At 44.2% G+C, this 26,637-nt stretch overlaps 1 protein-coding gene across 1 annotated transcript in view; it reads right to left on the reverse strand.

Annotated features, from left to right (window-relative positions):
* LOC126316475 (uncharacterized) overlaps nt 1-26,637 on the reverse strand; it is a 223,209-nt gene that overhangs the window by 81,769 nt on the left and 114,803 nt on the right. Inside the window, exon 2 of the mRNA XM_049992757.1 lies at nt 2,948-3,159. Coding sequence (XP_049848714.1) covers nt 2,948-3,159 — 212 coding nt within the window. The remainder of the gene's footprint in view (nt 1-2,947; nt 3,160-26,637) is intronic.

Below are 26,637 nucleotides of genomic sequence, written 5' to 3' on the forward strand. Positions count from 1 at the left end.
GTCTTCTATGGCCCTTGGTGCTCCACAGTTACCTCAGCACCGGTTTTGGGTATCACCATTTCGCCATGCACGGTATACTCTACCCAAATAGGTAGTCAAATAGCTGGGTCTCAAATGCTTCCACCCTTGGTCCGAAAACCAATGATCGTGCCCTTTTGGAAGTCATTACGACGACGACTGCACTTCCTTTCGCCCTCCCCACCACCCTCCAACTCCCCCCTCCCCCCCCCCCCCCCCACACACATGCTTCACGTAACCATCACTTCTCGTGCCGGCATCTGTCGTCTTTGATTGGTTATTGCACGTTGACGTCGAATATAAGCGGTGGTCACTTAATGTGACTGTGCCGCGTATTTCTTTTAATTTAAGTCACACCTGCTTCATATAATTAGTTTAGAATGCGTGGAGACTGTCGCTTAGGAAGGGGTCAAGTGAATTTGTATCTGCTATTCTAAATGGATGCATTATTCGCTAAAAACATTCGACAACCTAGATAGCGTAAAACATTTCTTAATTTAAGACAACAGGTTTCGACAGACTTTGCTGTAATCTTCAGCTTTTAAAAGTCTTTTTTATAGTGAACCGTATTAATTTTACGTTAAATCTCACGCGAAGTTGCCATGTGAATGAAAATCAGCGCATTATAAAAGGTCTGTCATAACTATAATAGTTTCAAAAAAAATGTAGCACATTGTGCAAAACTCGATGTCCATATATATATATAGCTCACAGATGCTTGTTACATCACAAAACCACAGCATGCAGCAGCACATCTATTAACGTACAGCGATAATCCACTTTGCACAGTGTACCGGTTGTCTTACACAAAGAAATCCTTTATGCGATATAGGCAGCTGAATATTTTTTAGCAAGTAAACAGATCGCTTCTTCTGCACTCCCAAAATGAGATAATTCGCTCAGATACATTATTCGTTTATTTTTGGTGGATTCGGATATTAGGGCGTTCAGTCTCATTACAACGACCTCGTGGCTCCTCTAGTACTCTCAAAATGAGAAAAGTCAATCGGTTACGTAATTTCTAAATTTTTGGTAGATTCAGATGTAAGTCCCACTACGACGACCTTACAACCCCTCTTTCTTGCACTGCGCTGCCATACTCTGCGTCCACTATTTGAGCTTCTCAATGCCACCCCCTGTGAAACGAAAAGGCAACAGTAGTTTTTGGAGAACATTTATCTTGGAGAACAGATGATTTTTTATTACTTTGAAATGACACGAACAGTCACAACCGCCAGAAACTTCTTTTTTTATGAGGTTATCGGTTTTGGTCTGTTCTAGACCACTTTCAGACCTCACACCATGATGGTAGTCTGCGTTCATGGAGCCATAGCGCCTGCTCCGCTCGCTGCCACTGTCTCCAATCATGGCGTGAGGTCTGAAGGCGGTCTATAACAGACGGAAATCGGTAACCTCATAAAGAAAAATGAATTTCCTTGCTGTTATGACTGTTCGTGTTCGTTCTTAGGAAAAAGCGACGCTGGGGGGACTACTTACTAGAGATGGGGGATCCGCTCCTGAACTGATTCATAGAGTTGAATCTTTCAAAGGAGTGAACGGTCAGTGATTCAGAAGAAAAGAACGGTAGCTCCAAACATTTCCCACAGCAGAGAGAGAGAGAGAGAGAGAGAGAGAGAGAGAGAGAGAGAGAGGGAGGGAGCATATCTGCTGGTCAGAGCACACTGTACGCCACACAACACAGCCAGCGCCGGCCTCTGCCCTGCTTCTGCCTTGGCTGCCTGCATTGTACAGTGCTCCATTGGATTTTCTGTTTCACGTATGCTGTGCCGTCTCTGTGCTTCCTATGCCGCGCGTAGTGTTTGGCGCAGCTCTGTCGGTGATCGTTTCAGTCGCACGTCCTGCCCTCTGGGCAGTGGATGTGAGCAACAGGACAGAGAGCCTCCTAGCAGAGAACATAACAACTACTTGCAACACCCTGCTCACAAGAGAACGGACGATTTGTCTCGGAGCGGGTGACTGGTGGCCGTTCACCGCTCCCCCCACCTTGGAACTCGCCCACTCAACGCTCACCCCACCGTTCTCGACTCTAGCCAGAGCGTCGAGCAAAGCAACTCAGGTGTCACTCTGGTCTCTGCGGTCTTAGCTCACGCAGTAATACATCTCGCGGCTCGACCTACTTGACTCAGAGCCTCTGCTTCGGAGTTCGTCTCAACTGGATATTGTTCTTCGTAGTAATACCGCTATGTATATTACATTATTAGGTTATGTATACATCATTTGTTTTTATTTGATTTTTATTTGTTTAAACTGATCAGATTAGGTTCCTGTCAAGTCCTGTTACTAGGATTTTTATTGTGGACACTCGAATTTACGCTTTAATTACGAGCGAACCGAAAAATGTATCACAAAATGTGATAAACCAATATTTTCCTTGTTTTTTTAATTCTGCGTAAGGCTATATGCAGCACTTTAGTCTTACAGTCAAATTTATATATATTTTTTTCTTATTCTGGTACGGATTTTGTGATTTTAGGTGTCTTCGGAAGGAAACGTTCACTTTAATAATATATGGCTTGCTATCTATTTGTACGAGGTTAATGAAATTTTAATACATTATAGTCAAATATATTGTTAATGTAAATCTCAAGTTACAACATTTTCCGATCACCCAAACAACCACGATAGTGCAAAATAAATCAATAATCAAAAACTTTGTCATATCATGGAAATTTCAATAAACAATACAAAATTCTTACTCACTATCTGTGTTACTTCAAAATAGGATCAAATAAGATCAAAATACAGGTATGGTACTGAAATAAACCAAGTTTAAAGGGCAATGTGCCTTCCAATTATTTTCTATTGTGAATGAATGTTGAGTCATGAAAAAGAGCTAGTTCATTTCAGGGAGTGAACAGTTCTGATCCAATCTCTGAGAAGAACAGTTTTGCCCATCTCTACTACTTACGTCCACCCTGACGCCGTCGATCTTGTAGCTATGCTGCGGCGGGTGCGACCGCGGCACGTATCGGTAGAACTCCTCGTCGTCCTTGTACCACTTGACGGAGTAGAGCGCGTCGTCCTCCAGGTCGTACAGGCACTGCAGCAGCGCCTGGTCACCGCGCAGCTTGTACTGTGGCACCTGCAGCCGCAGCAGCTTCAGTCCGCCCACGCAGGCCGCTGCAAAAAAAAAGGAGAACAAAAAGGGAATCAAACATGAGCGCGCTTACCCCGTCCGCACTCCGCTGCGCTTAATAGCCCGAGCGCCATCCACTCCACTGTGAAATAGAGAGTGTTCAGCATTCTCCTATTTCAGCGGAGCGTGAAATGCACTCGGTACACGCCTGCGCTAAATGTAGCACCTGCAACATTTGAGAGAGTATGTCTACCAACTTCCTGGAACGACTGGATTCTAAAAATTAATTTTCATGCAAAAATTAAAAATTTAATTCAATTTTCTGGGCAATTACTTTGCTTCGTTGCGCACAATATGTTCGCTTAGACAAGCTGGCGGCACTCACGGGGGCTTAAACGTGCAGGTGGTTGCCTCACTGCCAATATAAAATTTTTTAATCAAACTCTGAATTCAGTTAACTTTGAAATATGACGAGAATTGTAAAATTTTAACTAGTATCCTTGAGAATTTAACTCTTTTATTGGATAAAGGAGAGACAATAGGTATCAGTTAACTAACGTTTATTGTCCATTGTGTGAGGGAATTCCACAATATAAAATGGTGCTTGATGTTACGAATTGTCATGAAAATAGGTGTACACTATAGGGAAAGGTGGGTGATATGCAACATGTGCACGAAGAAAGAGGAAACACTGACAAGGGAAACTCCTTATCGCACTCCAAAAATGGTTCAAATGGCTCTGAGCACTATCGGACTTAACATCTGTGGTCATCAGTCCCCTAGACTTAGAACTACTTAAACCTAACTAACCTAAGGACAGCAAGCACATCCATGTCAAGCCAGGATTCGAACCTGCGATCGTAGCAGAAGCGCGGTTCCAGACTGAAGCATCTAGATCCACTCGACCACAACGGCCGGCTATCGCATTCCCCTCGTATCAGTGGTAAAATTCCCCAGTTGATATTCCGTCAAAAATTTAACACCTATCAGTCATAAAACCAGAAGAAGGTCTACTGAACTGTTTAAAAGGAAACAAAATAAAAACTGTGAACATCGAGCAAAACGGAAGGATTATGTATTCGTCGCTGTGTGTGGTAACGGTGTTGAAATACAAAGTGCGAAACCTGTATTCAAATCTCTTTTGTACCACTTTTTTTCATAAAATTATGAACTTTCCATCCAGTCATTCTTATGGCTGTTCTCCTTCTCTAGTCTTGTAAACTGTCATTTTATACGTTGGTTATATATAATGACTCACGTGTTAAGGGAAGGTTTACTATCTTTGGCCCGAAAAAAGCACGTTCTTTGAGATTTTTTCCTCGGGATTTGTTATAGATATCAATGTCAAATTGGGTCAAAATGTTTATTGATATTTCCTCTACACACAGGAAGTTTTTCGACCGGAAATGTCGAAGAGTAAAGGCGAAAATGTCGTGGGAACGAAACAAAATTTCGATGTAGACCTCCACGCGTGGTATGTCACAGGCCAGCCGCCTCATCTTATATAAAAATTGAGTTGACGTTAGGTAATTATACAAGATTCGCTTAAGTTATTTGGACCAAACAAAATGAAGGCCCTTTTGAAAAAATAGGGAATTTTAATCGATTTTTCGACTTTGTCGGCCAAGTAAAAATATTTTTAGTTGATGGGGAGGAATAAAAGTGGTACAACGTCTAGACAATTTAGTTAGAAACAAAGAATCTCGCCAATCGGTTCAGTTGAGTTACCATACCACGCGGTAAAAAAAAATCTCATTTCCAGAAAAACGCTTTTGAATTTTCGACTACATATAAATGCAATATTATGCAACGTACGTTCAATCTGATATTCCGGGTACATAAACTAGTCCTTCCTCTTCCTCCTAGAGGGCGTTCTGCTCGACCTGGGCCATCCTGCGCTGCTCCAGAGCCGCTCGTACGACCGGTGAAAGCGGTGTTCGGCCGCTTGAATCCGGTGGTTGTCCGAATGTTTGACGAACTGTGTCGAATAGACCCAGGGTGACGTCCATCGTCGTCATGGTCTTCAGAATTGCTGAATACCCTTCGTTGAAGCTGCTCACTGACTGGAAAGTCGCAATCTCCGCAGTCTTCGCACCAGAATGCAAATGCTTGGGGGTTAACTTCCAAACATACGCGATCTAACTTTCATTTGAATTTTGTGTGTTTCCTCCCAAACACCGGTATAATAACTCGTCCTCCGAAAGAAAAAAACTGGTGCGTGAAAAATGCCGATTTCAGGCAGGTACATTTTTTTGTTCAACCACGAATAACAAACATTTCCGTTCCGTATTCTGAAAAACCGTTTCAGGGTTGGATTATAAACACTTTTATGGAACCAAAAATGGAATTTAAAAAGAAAATTGATTTTTTGACTCAAAAGAATACGTTACCGTGGCAAGTAAATGTGATGAATAGCCGACCGCTGTGGAGGAGCAGCTCCAGGGGCTTCAGTCTGGAACCGCTCGACCGTTACGGTCGCAGGTTAGAATCCTGCCTCGGGCATGGATGTGTGAGAAGTCCTTAGGTTAGTTAGGTTTAAGTAGTTCTAAGTTCTAGGGGACTGATGACCTCAGATGTTAAGTGCCATAGTGCTGACAGCTATTTGTGATGAATAGATGAATAATCAGAGAAGCCACATGCCTTCTCACAGAAAAGAAAACAAGAAATACAGGGGTGTGAACTACTTTACAACAAAGGAATTCAAGAGTCAAAACTTCAAAAATGGAACACAAGAATCATAATATGTTGTACTTTTGCAGAACAAATAGGAGGCACGGGTGTTCCTCTTTACACCACGACACAGACACAAATTTGAATACAGCGAACAGCCCACGTCAATTACCGGACGGGCAGCTCATAATTTTGTGCAAAAAAAAAAAGTTACAGTAGAGTGATTTGAAGATGAGCGTACCCCTTTTGCAATCCAACGCAGTGACCACATAACCACGATGCCGAGTTTGATCGAATTCTCTTGATGCTGCATATCTTGATCTTGGACCGATCGATTTTCCTGTGTTCAGTACACCTACTTCCTATTTTCGTGCTTGTTCTGTGTTCAGTTGTTGAGCACAATCCACTGTGTCAACTTACCTCTAAATCTGGGAAGGGAGGGGGTGGGGTTACGATGGGGAGTTTCCCTTATACGGACGGAAGATCACGAACAAACTGCTCGGATTGGAAAAGATATAAGACAGAGATGTAGTCTTTCGCCCCTGCTATTCATTCTATACACTGAAGATGCAATGACGGGAGTAAAAGAAAAGTTCAGGAATGGGATTAAAATTCAAGATGAAAGGATATCAATGGTATGAGTTGCTGATAATATTTCTGCCTCAGTGGAAATGGAAAAGAACAGCAGGATCTGTTCAGTGTAATGAACAGTCTAAACATCACAATCTATGGACTGAGAGTAAGTCAAAGAAAGAAGTAATTAATGAGCTACATTAACTATATTTGCAGTTGTGAGTATGGACAACCATCAGCTGTAGATTGGAATGACGACAATGAACATTTGTGCCTGACGAGGACCTTTCTCTCGGATTTCCCTTCTTGTCCTGAGCGGTCGGCTTACAGTTTGGCTACCCGTGTGCGACTCACGGCCAGATCCAAACTTCTACATGTCGTCAACCATGCGTCTACAGCCTATTCTCATACATCCATTATATATGTTCCCGGATAGGTGAGACATTTTACTTGCGAGTCATTTTCTTGTTGTCGGCGGACGAATGTTAAGTTTTTCGCTAATTTCATTTCTGCAGATTTTCATTAGTGGCTCTGAGCACTATGGGAATTAACTTCTGAGGTCATCAGTCCCCAAGAACTTAGAACTACTTAAATCTAACTAACCTAAGGACATCACAAGTATCCATGACCGAGGCAGGAGTCGAACCTGCGACCGCAGCGGTCTCGCGGTTCCACACTGTTGCGCCTAGAACCGCTCGGCAACTCCGGCCGGCAGATTTTCATCACTTTCGAAGTTGCAGTGCTTGTGCTGTTCCGAATTAAGCTGCTAAGTTTGGTTGTACAGACACTGCAACATCGGAAATTAATGATGACCTGCAGAAATGGAATTAGCCAGAAACTTAATATCAAAATTGGAGACCATGCCATGAAGCAGAGGAAGTGAAGGAATCCTGGTACTTTGGAATCAAAATAATGCACGATAAAGAAAAGAAGATATAAAGAGCTGTCTAGCACCAGTAAATAGGCTATTCCAGACGAAAATAACACTGATATTACCATTTATTGGACGTAATTTGACGAGAAAGTTTCAGAGCACAGCAGTGAATGGAAGTGAATAACAAGCTGTGAGAAAACAAGAAAAGAGAGGAGCCTTTGATTTGTGGTGCTATAGAAGGAAGGTGAGCAGATATGAGAATGAGGTTTTTCCCGCAGAACTGACGAACAGACTAACATTTTAAAAACATTGATAAGAAGAAGGGAGAAGATGATAGCACGTGTATAAAGAAATCAAGGAACTTGGAGTTGTACAGGGTAAAAACTGTGGAACAAGGCTGCTTCTGACCATCCTAAAACTGAATAGTCTTGATTCACTAGAACTACCCTGAGATTAAAACGTTGACACACGAGCGGAATTCGTGGTGGTGCGTATCAAATCAAACAGAAAACAGGAGGACAAAGAAGAATAACAAAATCAAAGAATAAACGAAACTAGTAAATACCGTGGTGCTATAGAAGGAAGGTGAGCAGATATGAGAATGAGGTTTTTCCCGCAGAACTGACGAAGAGACTGAGGAACCACAATGTGGAGTTTAGCGTCTTGTAGCTTTCTCCAGTGCCCCGAGCGTGAGAGACATAAGATGCAGAGAAATATACTGCGTAGTTTCTCTGTCTGGCCACCCCCCGGAGAGGTGGAGGTGTTCCAGTGTCTATAAATTTTGTTTTACTATCGAATGATCATGGAAGACGCCGAGGAATATCTTGGGCTACAAAAGATGGCCTCCGCTAGAAACTGGTCATAGACACACTTCAGACTTAAGAATATGCTGCTCAAAAAGAAATATTAACACAAAAAGGCTCAAGGACACTACATAAGCCCCCACCTACGCAACAGGACGTAAAAACAAGCTGACGCCTAAGCACGACTGTCCACCGTCATAAAGGAGAATTCGGCTATGTAGTTTTAATTACACTACACTTATCATTGAAATTTAAAATTTAACAACAGTTATTGCTAATTTTCACAAGGCGGCAGTCGAACGATGTCCTGAAGTTCATATTCTTCAAGGTCTTTGGTCCGTCGATGCCCACGTGGAGTCCGTAGCGGTAGAATATGAGTCTGTCGTCATAAATTTGTTTATCTTAAAATTAATTTCCTCCTCGTCATAAAACAACGCAAAGGTAATAAAGAAACGATGTCCCGTTCTACGGGCTTTAGGGCTAGCACCTTAAACTAAACTTATACGTTTTATTCTATCTCCAATAAATTTCTGTGCTACATTACAGCACCCTGTAATACCATGTGCTCAAGTGGATTCCGGGTGAACGTAGCTCTTTTATGTGTGTTGCAAGGACTGTTCTTGACCTCAAGGCCGTCAGTTGCCTGTGTAAGTGCGTGGACGTTGGCCAAAGATGACAATTCTTACGTCTGGCATAGTGGAACTTTCATCTGAATTTGCTTGGCAGCAACTCGATGCGGAAAGTGGCTAGTCAAGCCGTAAGAACTCATTCTTCAGAGCCATGGTTGTATCGGGAACAGATTGTTCGCTGCCCACTATGATCGTCTCCAATAGAGTATCGTACTTGAATGATCAAATAAGGTCATTAACACTATGCCGTCCGGCGACACCACAGTGGCGTCGTGGGCGAAATAGCGGTCAACAGCCGGCGACAACACAGTGATGTCGTTTGCATAGTATCTCTCAGTGGCCGGCGACACAACTTTAGTATCTTTTGCATTCTGTTGGTGTTTTGTTTAAGTAACAATAAGTTACACACGTCAACGAGTGTTTTGTTTTTATAGGTATTTGTGCCCTTTCATCATGGCAGACGAAAGAGACAACAGGATGATTTACTATGAATACACGGACGTCTTGTCCGACGTTCTGGACAATCCGGCTGATTGGGAAGAAGACATTGGATATAAAAGAAACGAAAGTGCAGCAGAATCGTAGGAAGATAGTGAAATACGTCCAAGAAGAATTCGGCGAATGCTACGGTTGCCAACGGATTCGGCTGAATCAGACGAAGAATACAGTGCACATTGGTCAGACTTTGATTTACCGAGGACCAGTAATATATTTGAAGGATCCCCAGGTTCTAACATACTTCCCCAAGATATACAGAGCGTCGAGGATATCGTAGAGTTATATATTCGGAACGATATATTTAAATATATTAGCAACGAAACCAACAAGTGCTACAGTCAAAATTTGCAAAAGAAGGAAATTGGATTTAAAAAATGCCAAATTTTTCAGTGTTAACAAACCCGAACATAGAAAATGGTTTGGGCTTGCTATCCTTATGGGAATTGTAAATTGATTATTGTTCATCGAATCCGTTGACAGACACACCGATATTTCGCAAAACGATGTCTGGCAACCGATTCAGACAAGTATTATAATTTTTACATTTTTCCTACAGCAGCAATAAACCGGATAACGCCGACCGGCTTGTCAAAGTGCAATTCGTAACTGATTATTTTTCCAAAACGTTTAAAGAAACGTTTAATATAAGTCCAAACACCTCAACTGATGAAGGAATGATACCGTGGAATGGACGGTTGAATTTTAAAGTTTAAAATCCGTCGAAAATTACGAAATACGGCATACTCATTCAGATGCTGTGTGATTCTAGTACGGCATACATCTCCTCATTCAATCTATACTCCGGCGCTGGACATTCTTTAGCAAAAAGAGTGACGGAACTACTGACACCTTCTGATGGAAAGTGGCATCACCTCTGCATGGATAATTATTATAAGAGTGTAGAACGTGCAGAGAAATTAGTTGAAAAGAAAATTCGAGTTTGTGGAACGATACGGCAAAATAGAGGATTTCTGGAAAACTGAAGCGCGAAAAGGTCAATGTGTAAGAAGAATGTGTAAGTAGGCTGTCTAGATTTTTATATTGGTAACGCCACGTAGCGCACAGTATGAAAATCACTGGCTGTGCTGTGTGCAGTCTGTGGCTGGTTTGCATTGTTGTTTGCTATTGTAGAGTTGAGCTGTTGGTTGTTAATAGCGCGGAGTGTTGCGCAGTTGGAGGTGAGTCGCCAGCAGTGGTGGATGTGGTTCCGTGAGATGGCGGATTTTTGAGAGCGGATGATCTGGACGTGTGTCCATCAGACACAGTACATTTGTAAGAATGGATGTCATGAACTGCTATATGTATTATGACTTTTGAACACTATTAAGGTAAATACATTGTTTGTTCTCTATATACATCTTTCATTTGCTAACTATGCCTGTCAGTAGTTAGTGTGTTCAGTAGTTTGAATCTTTTATTTAGCTAGCAGTAGTGGCGCTCGCTGTATTGCAGTAGTTCGAGTAACGAAGTTTTTTGTGAGGTAAGTGATTTGTGAAAGGTATAGGTTAATGATAGTCGGGGCCATTCTTTTGTAGGGATTTTTGAAAGTCAGATTGCGTTGCGCTAAAAATATTGTGTGTCAGTTTAGTGTTGATCAGAATAGGTAAAGAGCGAAATGCCTGAATATGTTCAGTTTTGGTCAGCTGTTTGAAAATCAAATAACGTAAGGGATTTACCAGTACAGTAATTCACTAATTTTTCTACTGGGACGTTTGAAGTGTCATCAACCGAAAGGTGGCAAGTGGCCGGCGACAAGCCTTATAATCCGACTTAGCGCTCCCGGCGCCAAGCGAATAAATTTGTTCGAGACGTGCGGACGGCAGAGTGTATGAAGACTTTGAGCTGGTCGCTGTGGCTGAGCGGTTCTAGGCGCTTCAGTCCGGAACCGCGCTGCTGCTACTGTCGCAGGTTTCAATCCTGCCTCGGGCATGGATGTATGTGTGATGTCCTTAAGTTAGTTAGGTTTAATTAGTTCTAAGTCTAGGTGACATGACCTCAGATGCTAAGTCCCATAGTGCTTAGAGCCATTTAAACAATTTGTTAAGAGGACTTTACTTTTTGAAAATATTGGTAGTGTAAGTTGTATGAGTGTTGACAGGGTATAAAGATTTTTCAATGTTGTCCTACGACTGAGGTCTCTTCGACATTAATTTTTTCCAATGTCGCAAACGTATTTGTGACAATTACCTTTTGCTACAGCAAACGTAAAGCCTTTTTGACAAATTTTATTCAAGTTTTTGTAATATATTGAATTATATGTATCTATGCTACATGACTATTGAAACTGTGTTTGTCTCGTTTCATGTAGCGGTTAACTGCAGGAAGAACGTGTGACACCTTTCAAGACATTCCTCGTTATCTAATATCTGGTCAATAGCCGTAAGGTGCCGAAGTCCATGGTGCCCCAGAGCAATGATTACATATTTTTCCCTCTTTCCACTTGAGTCTTTTAAAGTGATTCGCAACTTTTTATTAATGGAACTCAATAGCGTGGAGTTCAGTTGATATGAAACGTTCGTTCATTTTAATATAAAAAGCTTATGATTGCGTTAAATGTTTGTTCAAAATTGAAAGTAGGAGAAGTATTTGCTCTGGAGTTGAATATACTGAATTTTATGGAGGAGATGCTAATTTGTATAAAGGACGTATTAAAATATTTATGGTACGCTGCTGCTTGAAGAGGTGAATTATTTAAGCCTGTGAATTTTATTTTGAGAGAAAAGCATCTGATTTATTATGTTTGAACCAAAGGCAACACAGTTAAGCAGGAAACAATCAGTAGGACACAGAAAGCATTTTTACAGTCAAATCATAAGTCTTCTCTGAGATGATAAAATCCCATGAAAAGCAAAAGCAACCATGCACCTCACTTATTTCGTACCAATGTTAACCTATGATTTAGAAACATGTACCCTACTAAACAAAACCTGAGCAGAATTCAGGCAACAGAAATGAGGCTCATTAGACCTATGAACCAGACAACGAGAAAGGACAAAATCAGGAATGGGTTGAATAGAAAAGAAGCAGGTATCGACGTTGGTGTTACCAGTGTCAAAAGGAACGTAGGCTTCAGTGTTATGGGCACATAATCAAAATGAGCAGCCAAAGACTTGCCAAAAGGTGTATCAACCTGAACCTCGTAGGAAGAAGACCATGGGAAAGACCAAGAAAGAGACTGTAAGGTCAGATGTGGGAGAGAAAGGACAGAAATGAGAAACTGTCTAGGAACAGACGGTGTATAAAGACAGAAGGAGATGGCGAACGGTTGTACTCCACACCCGGGAAACTAGACTTGGAAGACTATATTGATGACGATGTTTGAACTGTGTATAGAATATGCGCGCCATTCAGCGACAACGTAACGAGTGCGGTTGACAATAGTTATATTAAAAATTCATCACAGTCATCATTACTGCTCGATGTTTTCAATTAACTTTTCCTACTCACGGTATACAAAGCCGAAAATGGAAGTCTAAAAATGAAAATTAACACTACTACTCAATCAAGAATTTTTGGCACGCAGCAGAGAATACAGAACTGGCTGAAGTTCTTTGCTCTCTGTATTGTTTCGCTGTGTTCAACAAACTTGTGGGATATAAGATGTAATAAGAGAAAACTACGACCTGAAACCACATCCTGTAAGTACAGCAAACAGTCTGACCATCATGTTACATTCGTGTTGTGGTAAAAGTACTTGAATTTGGAGAGATGTCGGAAACGTATCTTCGTCGATGAAATATTAAAGTAGCATTAAATAGGCGAGGTACCGTCATTCGTTTAGTGTGTTAACTACACTGCTGAGGATCAAAGAAATGGATTACATGTATATTGAAGGTGGAGAGGGGCAGAAACGAAAGGAAAGGGGCAGTCTATCTAGACATTACATGGAATGAGCGGCGGCGAGTGAAAATGTTTACCGCAGCGAGATTCGAACCCGGGATCTCCTGCGTACTCGGTAAGGTGCCTTAACCACTGCGCCATCCGGTAGACTGTTACCGTATCCCGAGGACTATCTCGGCATGCCTCACGGTCGACCCATACCCCTACCGGCTGTTACGTATCAGCAGTCCCTGTCCATTTCCTCCATGCACGCTAGTCTTGTGATTACCACAGAGGTCGGACGTACTTGTGCATCAGCAGTGAACAAGGTAATCCGCTGACCTTCTAGGCGAATCAATTTCATGAATCCGTGTGTCTGTTCTTTTGCACACACACCTTGCATACATATAATGAAATGGATGTCCGTGTAAAAGTGGACAGGACACAAGCTTCTGTAGTTATTTGCTTACCGCTTTTAGAACACAGCTTTCATTCGCAAGGGGCTGGAATCGGGGAGCTGTTGTAACAGGGGAGGGGGGTGGAGGGCACAGTAAAGCCAACCAGCTTTTGCAGCGGGCCGCTTCCGGATCGACGGAATCCGCCGAAGGCCGAACGGGTGCTTAATTGCATTCCGGGCGGTTTAAAATATGCGCATACATTGCGGTGGGCAGGCGATGCGTCGCAGCGAATACCGCAACGTGTGGTAGGGGGCCGCGAGGGCGGACGCCTGTCGAATTCCGTTCCTCCGGGCAGAGCAGTGCGGTCGCAGGCGTGTCTACGACGGCGGCGCTGGCCTGAGGCCGAGTGGATTAAGAGGACAGGCGCCGACAAAAAAGAGAATCGAGGCGATTCTATACAAGTCGAGGCAATGGCGAAGTAGAGTTGAAATGAGGTGCCTCTCCTCGGTTCTGTTCTAAGGATGACGGGGAAGAGGTGGAGGGGGGATGAAAATTTCTTTACTGTGGAACACGCAAGGTAGAATATTTCCGCTTGTCATGTTTCACTCGATAATTTTTTTTTCTCTTTTCTGTATCATGTTCCACACATACTGCTTGTAGACTTCCTGTCTAGTGCCGAATTGACCACTGGATGTCACAAGAGGCGAACCCGCCACTATAAAGGGATGCAGAGACTACTGTGTTGTCATTACGAAGGCTTTCCCGGCGTAATAATTGATAATATTCTTCTCGGGTGTGCAGCCGGATCATATCGTTATCTTGACAATATTTCTGCGGTCCAACTGGCTGCCATCTTCACGTGAGAGTGCTGGTACACCATCACACCGTAACTGACTTCTCAGCGCCAGCGGCGGCCCCTGTAAAGGTCGCAGAAGGCCCACAACGGATGCGCAAGAAGGTGTGTACAAGATCCCTTGCCACTGTGGGAAGGCGTATATTGGTCAGACAATCCGGACCATTCAGGACCGATGTGTTGAGCACCAGCAACACACACGGTTGCTTCAGCCTGAGAAATCTGCAGTGGCGGAGCTCTGTCTCACCGAGCGACATAGGATGCTGTATGACGAGACACAAATGGTTGCCCCTGCATCTCGCTATTGGGCCTATCTTAAAAGAATCCATAGAGAATCGTTTATCTGATAATCTTATTAATAGAGACAAGGGTTACCTTTTAAGTAAGACTTGGAAACACCAAACACTAAAAAACAACGGTCTGTGTTCCGATCGTCGGAATAATTTTTAATTTTTGATAGCGATATCTTGATTTTGTCTGGTTCCACCACTGGCGCTGCGGTACGTTTACTTGCGCTAGAGGGCAGTTACGGCACCTTCTCGCGCACGCGTTATGGGCCTTCAGCGGCCTATATAGGGGCCACCGCTTGCGCTGAGAAGTCAGTTCCGGCCAGATAATGTACCAGCACTCTCACCTGAAGATGATGGACAGTTGGGAAGCTGAAATATTGTGTCAAAATGACGCTATAATCGGGCTGCACACCCGAGAAGAATATTACTGTGTTGTCAGTGGAAAAGAAATGGTTCAAATGGCTCTAAACACTATGGAACTTAACATCTGAGGTCATCAGACCCCTAGACTTAGAACTAAGGACATCACACACATCCATGCCCAAGGCAGGATTGAACCTGTGACATAAAACTGATAGGACAGGAAACAAGAATTGAAAGGCAGTAGAGTATTACTGAACAATCGCACTAAGCCAGCGGAATAAATCACTAGTGAGTTCAAAAAGGCTACCAGTAGTCCAGGTAACACAGTGGCTGGCCGTAGAGGTTCGAAAGGAGGAGGAGGAGGCGGAGATTGGTGTTTCACGTCCTAACGACAACGGCATCATTAGAGACGGAACACAAGCTCGGGTTTTGGAAGGACGGGGAAGGACTCCGGCCGTGACCGTTCAGAGGAACCATCGCGACATTTGCCTGAAGCAATTTAGGAAAATGACAGGAAATCTAAATCAGGATGGTCGGACGCAAGTTTCAAACGTCATCCTCCCTAATGCGAATCCAGTGTGCTAAACACTGAGCTACATCGCTCGACCTACAGTGTTAAAATTACTGGGGTCCAGTGGTCGAGAAGTTCTTCATATGCAACTAATTTCTGTAGTCATTGACAGAGGGAAGACAGCGCACGGAGCATCGCGAGTAGTCAGTCGGCGTTTGGTGTACTGCGAGGACGCTCGGTGTTGACATTCCGGCGCCAGGGTCTGGTGGCGAGAGGAACTGGAGTGCGGAAGCAAAAATGGTTTAAATGACTCTGAGCACTATGGGACTCAACTGCTGTGGACATTAGTCCCCTAGAACTTAGAACTACTTAAACCTAACTAAGCTAAGGACATCACACACATCCATGCCCGAGGCAGGATTCGAACCTGCGACCGTAGCAGTCGCACGGTTCCGGACTGCGCGCCTAGAACCGCGAGACCACCGCGGCCGGCAGTGCGGAAGCAGTCACCGGTCAATATAGGCTCTGATTAAGAGAATGGAGCGAGAGTTTACCCTGGCGTGCATTTTGACAGCGAGTTCCTTGACTAATTTTAAATGGTGAGCCATTTTGTGGTGGAACATTTGGATGTGATTTCTCCGTGTAGTTATTCCTTAACCCACTTGGACGTGGGTCCGGGATCTTGGTATTGCAAGTCCATGTAACAGCTCTGTGACACGATTCCGTTGCATTTATCTTGAATTACAAGTGTGGCCGATATTCTGAGATTCTTTTATTCGCAACTTTAATACACTCATGCTCATAAATTAAGGATAATTGCAGAATGTGGTGCCACACACGGTGGCACTACAGAAAACTGGCGCTAATAGCATAGGCACATAGGGAACACACACGACACAGATATTTAGTCCACGGTATTGTTGATAAGTTGAAAAAACCGTCCCGAAACACATGTGCTACAAAACGCCACTGTCTCCTGTGCTCGTACCCTAACATCAGTATGGGAAATGACTACCATGCACACGTGTACGTGGCCGCACATCGGGTTGGCATACTCTGGATCAGGTGGTCGAGTAGCTGCTGGGGTATAGCCTCCCATTCTTGCACCAGTGACTGTTGCAGCTCCTGAAGTGTCGTAGGGGTTTGAAGACAAGCAGCGATGCGTCGACCGAGAGCATCCCAGACGTGCTCGATGGGGTTTACCTCTGGAGAACAGGCAGGCCACTCCATTTGGCTGATATCTTCTGTCTCAACACTCTGCTCCTCGATGGGAAATCGGTGGGGCCGTGATTATCATCCATCAGGAGGAAGGTGGGACCCGCTACACTCCCTAAAAGGCGGACGTACAGATGCAAAAAGACGTCCCGATACACCTGACCTGTTACATTTCCTCTGTCAAAAGATATGCAGGGCTGTACGTGCACCAATAATAATCCCACCCCATACCATCAAACCACGACCCCTATACAAGTCCTGTTCAAGGACATTAAGGGGTTTGTATCTGGTTCCTGTATCACGCCAGATGAAAACCCGGTGAGAATCACTGTTTAGACAATACCTGGACTCGTCCGTGAACGTAACATGGAACTACTGTTCCAATGACCATGTACTGTGTTCTTGACACCAGGCTTTACGGGCTCTCCTCTGACTAGGAGACAGTGGAATGCACCTTGCAGGTCTCCGGGCGAATAAACCATGTCTATTCAGTCATCTGTAGACTGTGGTCTGGAGACAAGTGTTCCAGTGGCAGCGGTAAGGTCCGGAGCAAGGCTCCCTGCAGTACTCTGTGGCCGTCTGCGGGCTCTGATTGTGAGATATCGGTCTTCTTGTGGTGTTGTATACTGTGCAATTCCGGTACTTTAGCTCCTGGATACGTTTCCTGTCTGCTGAAATCGTTGCCATAATCTTGAGCTAATATTTTTTGGCACACGGAGGGTCCGTGCTGCGACCTGCTGTGTTTGTCCAGCCTCCAGTCGCCCTAGTATTCTACCCCTCATAACGTTTTCAATATGTGTTCCTTGAGCCATTTTCAACACACAGTCACCATTAGCACGTCTGTAAACGTCTGCACACTTACTCGCTGCACCGTACTCTGACATGCGCAAACACACCTCTGCGTATTTGGACTACTGCCAGCGCCACTGTGCGACGAACGCAGGTCAACTGCACCGCATGGTCATACCCCGAGGTGATTTAAACCCGCAAACTGCCCACCAGAGCGTTGTTTCACCATGTATCAGCATTTTCCTTAATTTATGAACATGAGTGGTGTAACATTTTTGGGCCATCAAACAGTGCGTTGTTATTTAAGGTTGTGTGCGGATCATCTGGTCATTATCACCTTGATCTAGTTTCCGTTTCTGAATTTATCCAGTGATATTTCACGTCACTGGAGATTGTTTAATGAACTATTGCTTTAATAGTAACTGCGGTTGTCACGCTATAACGTCTAACATCTCGTCCTGCTTTTGGGGCTACCTAGTGCTTGGCTGTTGGTTTTAATATTTTAGTGAACTGTGTATTAATACTGGGTTTGTGTGTTCCAGAAGCCGTTATTGGTGTATGCCGGCACCCTGCCTGTTGTCACTTGAGCTCTCGTGCACGGAATTCAGACGCTCGTCATATGTGAACTCCAAACGTCGAGAATATGCTGACTGCTGTGTAGATCTTTTAGGTTATCATAACATATTAGTTAATTCAAGTTTTTATTTGAGTATTTTTGAAATCTAATAGCCTTTACAGATTGGTATTTCTCATATTCACAAGGCCTCATAATTGACTAAATTTCACAACTAGTGAGAACAGATCTGCAGTTATGTTAGTTTTGTTTGTGTAAAGTAATTTTTTATCAATTTAAAGTTGGGGGCCACTAGGCTGTTTCTTATTTTAAAGTTTTTTTAATTAATTTAATTGCTTTATTCACTACTGGAAATGGAAAAAAGAACACATTGACACCGGTGTGTCAGACCCACCATACTTGCTCCGGACACTGCGAGAGGGCTATATAAGCAATGATCACACGCACGGCACAGCGGACACACCAGGAACCGCGGTGTTGGCCGTCGAATGGCGCTAGCTGCGCAGCATTTGTGCACCGCCGCCGTCAGTGTCAGCCAGTTTGCCGTGGCATACAGAGCTCCATCGTAGTCTTTAACACTGGTAGCATGCCGCGACAGCGTGGACGTGAACCGTATGTGCAGTTGACGGACTTTGAGCGAGGGCGTATAGTGGGCATGCGGGAGGCCGGGTGGACGTACCGCCGAATTGCTCAACACGTGGGGCGTGAGACCTCCACAGTACATCGATGTTGTCGCCAGTGGTCGGCGGAAGGTGCACGTGCCCGTCGACCTGGGACCGGACCGCAGCGACGCACGGATGCACGCCAAGACCGTAGGATCCTACGCAGTGCCGTAGGGGACCGCACCGCCACTTCCCAGCAAATTAGGGACACTGTTGCTCCTGGGGTATCGGCGAGGACCATTCGCAACCGTCTCCATGAAGCTGGGCTACGGTCCCGCACACCGTTAGGCCGTCTTCCGCTCACGCCCCAACATCGTGCAACCCGCCTCCAGTGGTGTCGCGACAGGCGTGAATGGAGGGACGAATGGAGACGTGTCGTCTTCAGCGATGAGAGTCGCTTCTGCCTTGGTGCCAATGATGGTCGTATGCGTGTTTGGCGCCGTGCAGGTGAGCGCCACAATCAGGACTGCATATGACCGAGGCACACAGGGCCAACACCCGGCATCATGGTGTGGGGAGCGATCTCCTACACTGGCCGTACACCTCTGGTGATCGTCTAGGGGACACTGAATAGTGCACGGTACATCCAAACCGTCAACGAACCCATCGTTCTACCATTCCTAGACCGGCAAGGGAACTTGCTGTTCCAACAGGACAATGCACGTCCGCATGTATCCAGTGCCACCCAACGTGCACTAGAAGGTGTAAGTCAACTACCATGGCGAGCAAGATCTCTGGATCTGTCCCCCATTGAGCATGTTTGGGACTGGATGAAGCGTCGTCTCACGCGGTCTGCACGTCCAGCACGAACGCTGGTCCAACTGAGGCGCCAGGTGGAAATGGCATGGCAAACCGTTCCACAGGACTACATCCAGCATCTCTACGATCGTCTCCATGGGAGAATAGCAGCCTGCATTGCTGCGAAAGGTGGATATACACTGTACTAGTGCTGACATTATGCATGCTCTGTTGCCTGTGTCTATGTGCCTGTGGTTCTGTCAGTGTGATGTATCTGACCCCAGGAATGTGTCAATAAAGTTTCCCCTTCCTGGGACAATGAATTCACGGTGTTCTTATTTCAATTTCCAGGAGTGTACAATACAATAATCAGTATAGATCACCGTAATTGGCAAATTATAATTAATCATTGTATTGTTACTAGTTGTCTGTTTTAATTAACTGGTGAAAACATATTGTTGAATCCTCAAATGTTTCCAGCGTTCCATTCCAGTAGCCCATGTGCCCTGCTTACCAATCCCACACCTTACCAGTCATTACTAAGTGATGTTTGAGGTAGTGTAAAGAGCGATGCAGCGGGACAGTGGATGACTGGAAACGAGTGATATGGACTGGCGAATCACATTATACCCCGTGGCTATCCGATGGAAGGGTTCTGAGTTAAGTTAATGGGTGGAGAACGTTACATGACAACTTGTGCGCTGCCAGCAGTTAAGGGTGTTTTCCCCTTATATTGCTCCTAAGAAAACACTGAATGTGGGAAGATGTGAACACATTTTATGGCACTGTACACTCCGTACAGTGTGGGAAAGATTCAGAGACGATGACTGTTTGCATTGTCATGATAGTGCATCGAGAGCAACATCTGTTTCGCTTTGTCCTGTGAACAGTAACATTCCTGAATGGACTGGGTTCCACCGAGTCCGACCTTAACGCAATATAAGACCTTTCTCATGAATTATGAGTAGAACGTCGAACTTTCTTCAAACCCTTGCGTTCACCTTCACTACCACCGTTGGTTCCGGCTCTTGAGGAAGCCTGGGCTGTCATTCCATCACAGACATGCAGACAGAACGCTGGAAGCGCACAAGGCAGATATCAGCTAGACATGAAGACGAAGCATGGACGTACCTCATATTGAAGTCCAACTGAATTTATTGTCAAGTTGCAATCCCAAGAACTGTACACTCTCAAGTTCTCCTATATCTGTGTCATCATATTTTATACACACACTAGAAGGAAATCTCCTGGAAGTTCTGAACTGCATATACTGGGTCTTTTCAAAGTTTAATGACAGTGAATTGGCTATGAACCACTTATTAATGTCAGTAAAAATTGGATTAGCTGCCCTTTCTAAATTTATATTTGATTTACTATTTATTGCAATGTTTGTATCATGTGAAAATTAGACAAACCTGGCATCTGGTAATGTAACAGATGAGAGGTCATTAATAAACACATGAAAAGGTAGTGGACCTAGTATGGAACCTTAGGGAACATCACATGTAATTTCTTCCCAGTCAGATGATGTCTGATTGCCTACTGCTGAAGTGTTATGTAATGACACCCTTTTTTTCTATTAGTAAGATATGACTGAAACCACTTTGCAGCTCTACCACTGATGCCGTAATTTTTAATTTACTTGAAAGAATGATGTGATTGACACAGTCAAATGCCTTTGACTGTCACAGAATATGCCAGTTGCCTCTAATTTGTTGTCTAATGAATTTGATGTCTAAAGAATTCCTAAATTCTTACATAAGCAGTGTTTTTTTCTAAAATAGCGGGTATTAATTAGTTTATACGAGGTATTCAGACGACTGGCGATAATAGTATAATCAGCTTCTGGAGAAACATTTTCTTTGATGAAGTATTCTATATTGACGATTCACTAAAACCACGTGCCCTTAAATTTCGATCTCGTTAACGGATTAACGAAAATTATATGAAAACCCTCATTCTCCTCTTCCGAACAAACTCTTTACTTTTTCCGAAAAGATGATATTTCCAAAGTTAGCGTTACTGGAAATCATTGTTTTCCAGATTACTCGAATTTTAACACGTAATCCATTAAAAATTCGTGTGGTGTAGTTTTGTTGCCTGTATTTTCGTTTTTTCCAAAAATATAGACTATATTTTTAGCAAAATCTTCCAGCGAGAAAATTTAATTTTTCAGAATTCCCAATGTACATTAAAAATTACCTCGTAAAATAATACCTAACCTTTCCGCCATTTTTGATGGCACCCTTTTTAGTTAAAACAAATTACTTCATTATTTCATGTAGACACGTTTTTCATAATTTTCCCTTCTTTTACGTTTTTATTGAAGATGTAACTGCTGTATATTTTTTTGATATTGGTGCCACATATTGTGTCATAGTTTCTCTGTAGCGAGTATTCGGCATGTGAATCTGCTGTGCGTGTAGTCCCGCTCTCTGGTGTTTTTGAAATACCGCGACTTGCCATGTACAGCACTGCTGTCAAAGTGAAGCTCTCTGGCAGATGTTATTAGTGGCAGAAATATACGAACCAGAAGTACCATTGGTTGTAACATGTAAATTATCTGTCTCTTCATGATCTTTGTGTATGTCGGGATATAAATATCCAAATATTTGTGACAAATACGAATGTTATTGCTCCTCGTAGGATTTGCAGCAATTTAAATGGTCTTCTTAGGTTTCTGCCTAACCACACAGTCGGAGAGGAGGATCGTTTTTTTATCAAGGGATGAGAGTAGCATTCGTGGCTTTCCAATGTGCTTGCAGTAAATGCAGAAATTTGAACTGTGACAATGTCATTACCAAATGTGTCTAAACAGAACCAATGTGCAGTTATTCTTTTCTTGGCTGCCGAAAGACAAAGACCGGTAGCCGTTCATTAGATAATGAAGAATGTGCACACGGCAGCATGTCTGTCGAAAACCATGTCTGTGGAATGGTGAGCCAAGTTCCATGCTGCTGCTTCAGGATAACGTAAGGCACAAGTGGGAGACTTTCGACTACCGGCCCTATAACCTTGATCTCTCCCTATCACGCCTTCAGTCTCTCTCTAAAAACAGAAAGAAAAAAAAGGCCTTGAAGGGTTAACGTTTTTAGTCAGACGAGCATGTGCAGATGGCAGTTGCGGATTTCTTCACGCAGCAGAACACAGTGGTTTACCAAACGGGTATCTTCAACTTGGTGCATCGGTGGTATGATTGCCTCAGTGCTCAAGGCGATCTTGCCTGATTGGCATACTGGTTCTGCACTGTACGGCTTAGGACAGAAACATTTTGATCGCCCCTTATATTTGGCAATTCCTCATATCTTAATACTTACGGGCGTAAGTGCTATTAATACACACAGCTTTTCCTTAGGAATTATCTCGTTAGCTTTCACTGTCTTTAAATTGATTAATAGTTGTTATATATTAATTTAGATGCAGTGATATGGTAGTTCTAGTGCTTCTGTCCACACCAGCGAAGAGTATGATAATACAGTAAATGTCGCTCCTTTGTAATACGAAAAGAAAATGAAATAGCACTGCCAGCGACTCCAGCACCTGGTGTTCGTCAAACACCCAGCATTGCATAAGTTGCAATACCTGCATCGTTCCTTTTAACCATGCTACCAGTTTCGACGCGAAAAAGCGTCATATTCAGGTGTCAAGCATAATCTGCCATCCACAGTGAGAAGGACCAAACGCGTCTTCAACAGGGAAGAGTACAACTTATTAAGAATGTTACGCCAGCTTGTGCAACCAACAAAGTCGAATGCAGCGGGGTAGTATCAACTGGATTCTGGAACTTACCGTAACAAGACCACCAATGGTTAGGTAACAACTGCTGTTGTCTGACCATTGGAGGGCTTGTACTCGGCCTCGTTAGTTGCACAACTGTGCAGCCCACGATGCGAGAATACTCATACATTAGTTATCCAGTGTTTGAGAATGAGAGCATTTGTGACTTGCAACGAACTTTGCACAAAATGTCAAACCTTTTCCTTGTGACGAACCCCGCAAAACGGTGAAAGCAAAAATTCTGTCGCTTCATGGCACAGTAAGCATTACTTCTTTACTACCAACTGTAGTCCTCACTCATTTCGCAAACAGTGTTCGCATATAATTTTGCAGAAAAATTAAATCATTTACAACACTTAGTTCAGTCATAAACAGTGAATGTGTGAAAAACCATCGCATCATGCAAGACTTAAATTTATGATTTTCGTTGCTACTATCTCCAGTCGAGGCAGATTTCTGAGGCAGTATCCACATTCGCTGCCGTAAAGTGGCAACAAAAATATATTATCGTATGACACATAGTTTTGGAAATATGACGTCAAATACTGAGATGCGAGAAAAATTTCCACGTAATGCATGAAGTTTTAATTTGTTAATTCTTTTCTACTAAAGCTATTCACGATATTTTTGCAGACAATAGGTATGTACACCACTGGATGTACCTGCAAAATTATATCACTGTACACAACATAGTTTGGAAGATCCAACGACCTAAACATTTATCTTCTAAAAGGAAATTGCAGGGCGAAATTTTCGCTAGATGGTTCACATGGCTCTGAGCACTATGGGACTTAATATCTGAGGTCATGAGTCCCCCAGAACTTAGAACTACGTAAACCTAACTAACCTAAGAACCTAAGGACATCACACACATCCATGCCCGAGGCAGGATTCGCACCTGCGACCGTAGCGGTCGCGCTGTTCCAGACTGGAGCGCCTAGAACCGCTCGGCCACTCCAGCCGGCTTTTTGCTAGACATGCAGGTGAAAATTGTGTACAAATACCAGTGAAATATGTGTGAAATATATTTCCCATGCACATATGCGAACATAGTCATGTGTGAAAAACTTGACCGAAACGATTTCAATCAAATTTGGCACACATATTACTTCCAATTTGAAAAGAAATACTGATGGTGTAAGAACCAGCGCCGGCAGGAGTGGCCGAGCTGTTCTAGGCGCTTCAGTCAGGTACCACCCGATCGCTACGGTCGCAGGTGCGAATCCTGCCTCAGGCATGGATGTGTGTGATGTCCATAGCTTAGTTAGGTTTCAGTAGTTCTAAGTTCTAGGGAACTAATGACCACGGCAGTTGAGTCCCATAGTGCTCAGAGCCATTTGAACCATTTGAACCATCCTACCCCAGGCACGGATGAGTGTGATGTCCTTAGGTGAGTTAGGTTTAAGTACTTCGAAGCTCTAGTCCCATAGTGTTCAGAGACACTTGAACCATTTAAGAACCACCATCGTCATATTGCGATCAATGTGATAAAGCAGAGAGGGAAGGGAGGATGAGGAGAGAGACAGATAGTGAGGGTGTGGGAGGAGATAAGCACAGATAGGAGGAGGAGGGCAGAGGTAGGGGATTGGGAAACAGAGGGGAGAGAAGGACAGAGAAAGGAGGAGGAAGAGACGGGCAGAGAGAGAGCAGGTAGAGTGGAAGGAGAAAATGAACAGGGAAAGAGAAGAGGCAGAATGGATGAGAGAGGGAAGGAGATGGACACAGAAATGAAAGGAGCAAGGAGAGGGGGTGGAGGAGATGGACAGAGAGAGGGGGGAGGCAAGGATATGTGTGAGGAGGAGAAGGGGAGGTGGATTTAGAGAGTAGGGAAAAAAGATGCATGGGGAGGAGACGGGCTAGTAGAAGATTAGGGTAAATAAGTACAGGGGCAGCACTGATTTCTCAGCTAGAAATTGAATAACAAGACACGCTTACAGAATCTCGACATCGTTCTGCAGTTCTTCCATTGCGCGCATTTGGTGAACAATTTCTTATTTCAGTGACTGAAAGCACACTGCGCTGAAGCTTGCTGTGGTAAGTCGAGGTAACTTGAGGAAGCTGGTCAAAGACTTGGCAAGTGTATCTTTCGCTTCACATCGGTACAGTAAAAGACTTATTAAATCCGATTGCCTTATACGACTCGTGGGTCGGCAAGAAGTTAAGCGCGAATCGACCTCCAGGGCCAGGCCGCCGTCAGTGGCGCCGGCGACGGCGATATCAGACTGAGGGAATCGAGGGTCAGGGGGCCGGCCGGGTCCGCATCGCATCGCATCGGCTGTCAGGCTTGCGCGGCGCCGGACCTCGCTAATTGGATTACGTCAGCGGCGATCACAGGGGCGCGGGCTGCAGGTAGCGGCGGCCCTTCCTGGAAGCAGTGCGGTCGCCCGCCGGCCTTTGGCGCCGTCGTCTACTGCCCCGGGCGCGGCCAAACGAGCGACGCCGCCGGCTTTGAAGGCTACACCGGCAATTGGCGTCGCCGGCGCCGCCCGCAAAGCTGCGGACGTGGTAATTATGTAGGGGGGGGGGGGGGGGGCGCTGCGAGCCAATCGCAGCGGCCGGGCCGCGTCGCGTTCCGCGCGCCGCGGAGGCGTCTGGCATTCCCGCAGCCGCGCGCGCCGAAACAGCGACAACACTGCAAAAGAGCGGACGCGCCCGCCTTCTCTCTTTTAGCAACAAAGCGGCTGAAAAGCTTTGCGCACCAAGTCCGCCGGGATAACGGCTTTTTGTGTACCGCGCCCTCTCTTTTACATTTTTTTTTTTCTTTTTCACCGGAACACAAAGGCACGGTCAGCTACCTCGTACACCGGAAGGCACAGACGCAGAGGTCTGTTCAGGTGCGCAACTCTGGGCAGACGAGAGATGCACACGTCCTCTGAAAAAACCATTGATTTCGATGCTCCGCCACAAAGTAGGGACGTATCAATAACTACTATCGGTCACCGCAGAGCAGTTAATTGCTGCCCACTTACGACCGGCTTCAGACTGCTGCTGTTGTTTCCAATATTGCCTCTCTGGCTGTCGCCCTATTGGATCCTTTGTAGCATTCTCTTTATACTCTACCACAATCGCTGCAATATCGGAATCTTTATATACGAGTATTGCGGGAGACTTGTGGCATAAGGGTAGTATACAGAGAAACACACGTCGCTTACAGGGTAGACGTAAATCTAGTGACCGATTTTAGCATCACATGAGGTAACGCACACTACAGACCGCTAAAGCAGTTCGCTACGTTTTTTGTTTTTGTTGTTTGCTTAGCGTTTATAAGTATTAAAAATTCTAGATATCTAAGTGATGAATAATATGTTTAAACTGTTTGAAGGATATTGTTAATTTTTAGTTGCTGAGTTTTATGGCGACGAAAATTCAAGATTTCTTAGTATGCAGACGCTTAAATCCTACTTCGTCAGCCGTTTATCGTCCTCTACCTCGAAATCGTAGGTCTTCTATTATAGATATTAGTAAATGAACTGTGTTTCCTTAATG

Source organism: Schistocerca gregaria, chromosome 1 (genome assembly GCF_023897955.1).
Source record: "Schistocerca gregaria isolate iqSchGreg1 chromosome 1, iqSchGreg1.2, whole genome shotgun sequence".
NCBI classification, from domain to species: domain Eukaryota; kingdom Metazoa; phylum Arthropoda; class Insecta; order Orthoptera; family Acrididae; genus Schistocerca; species Schistocerca gregaria.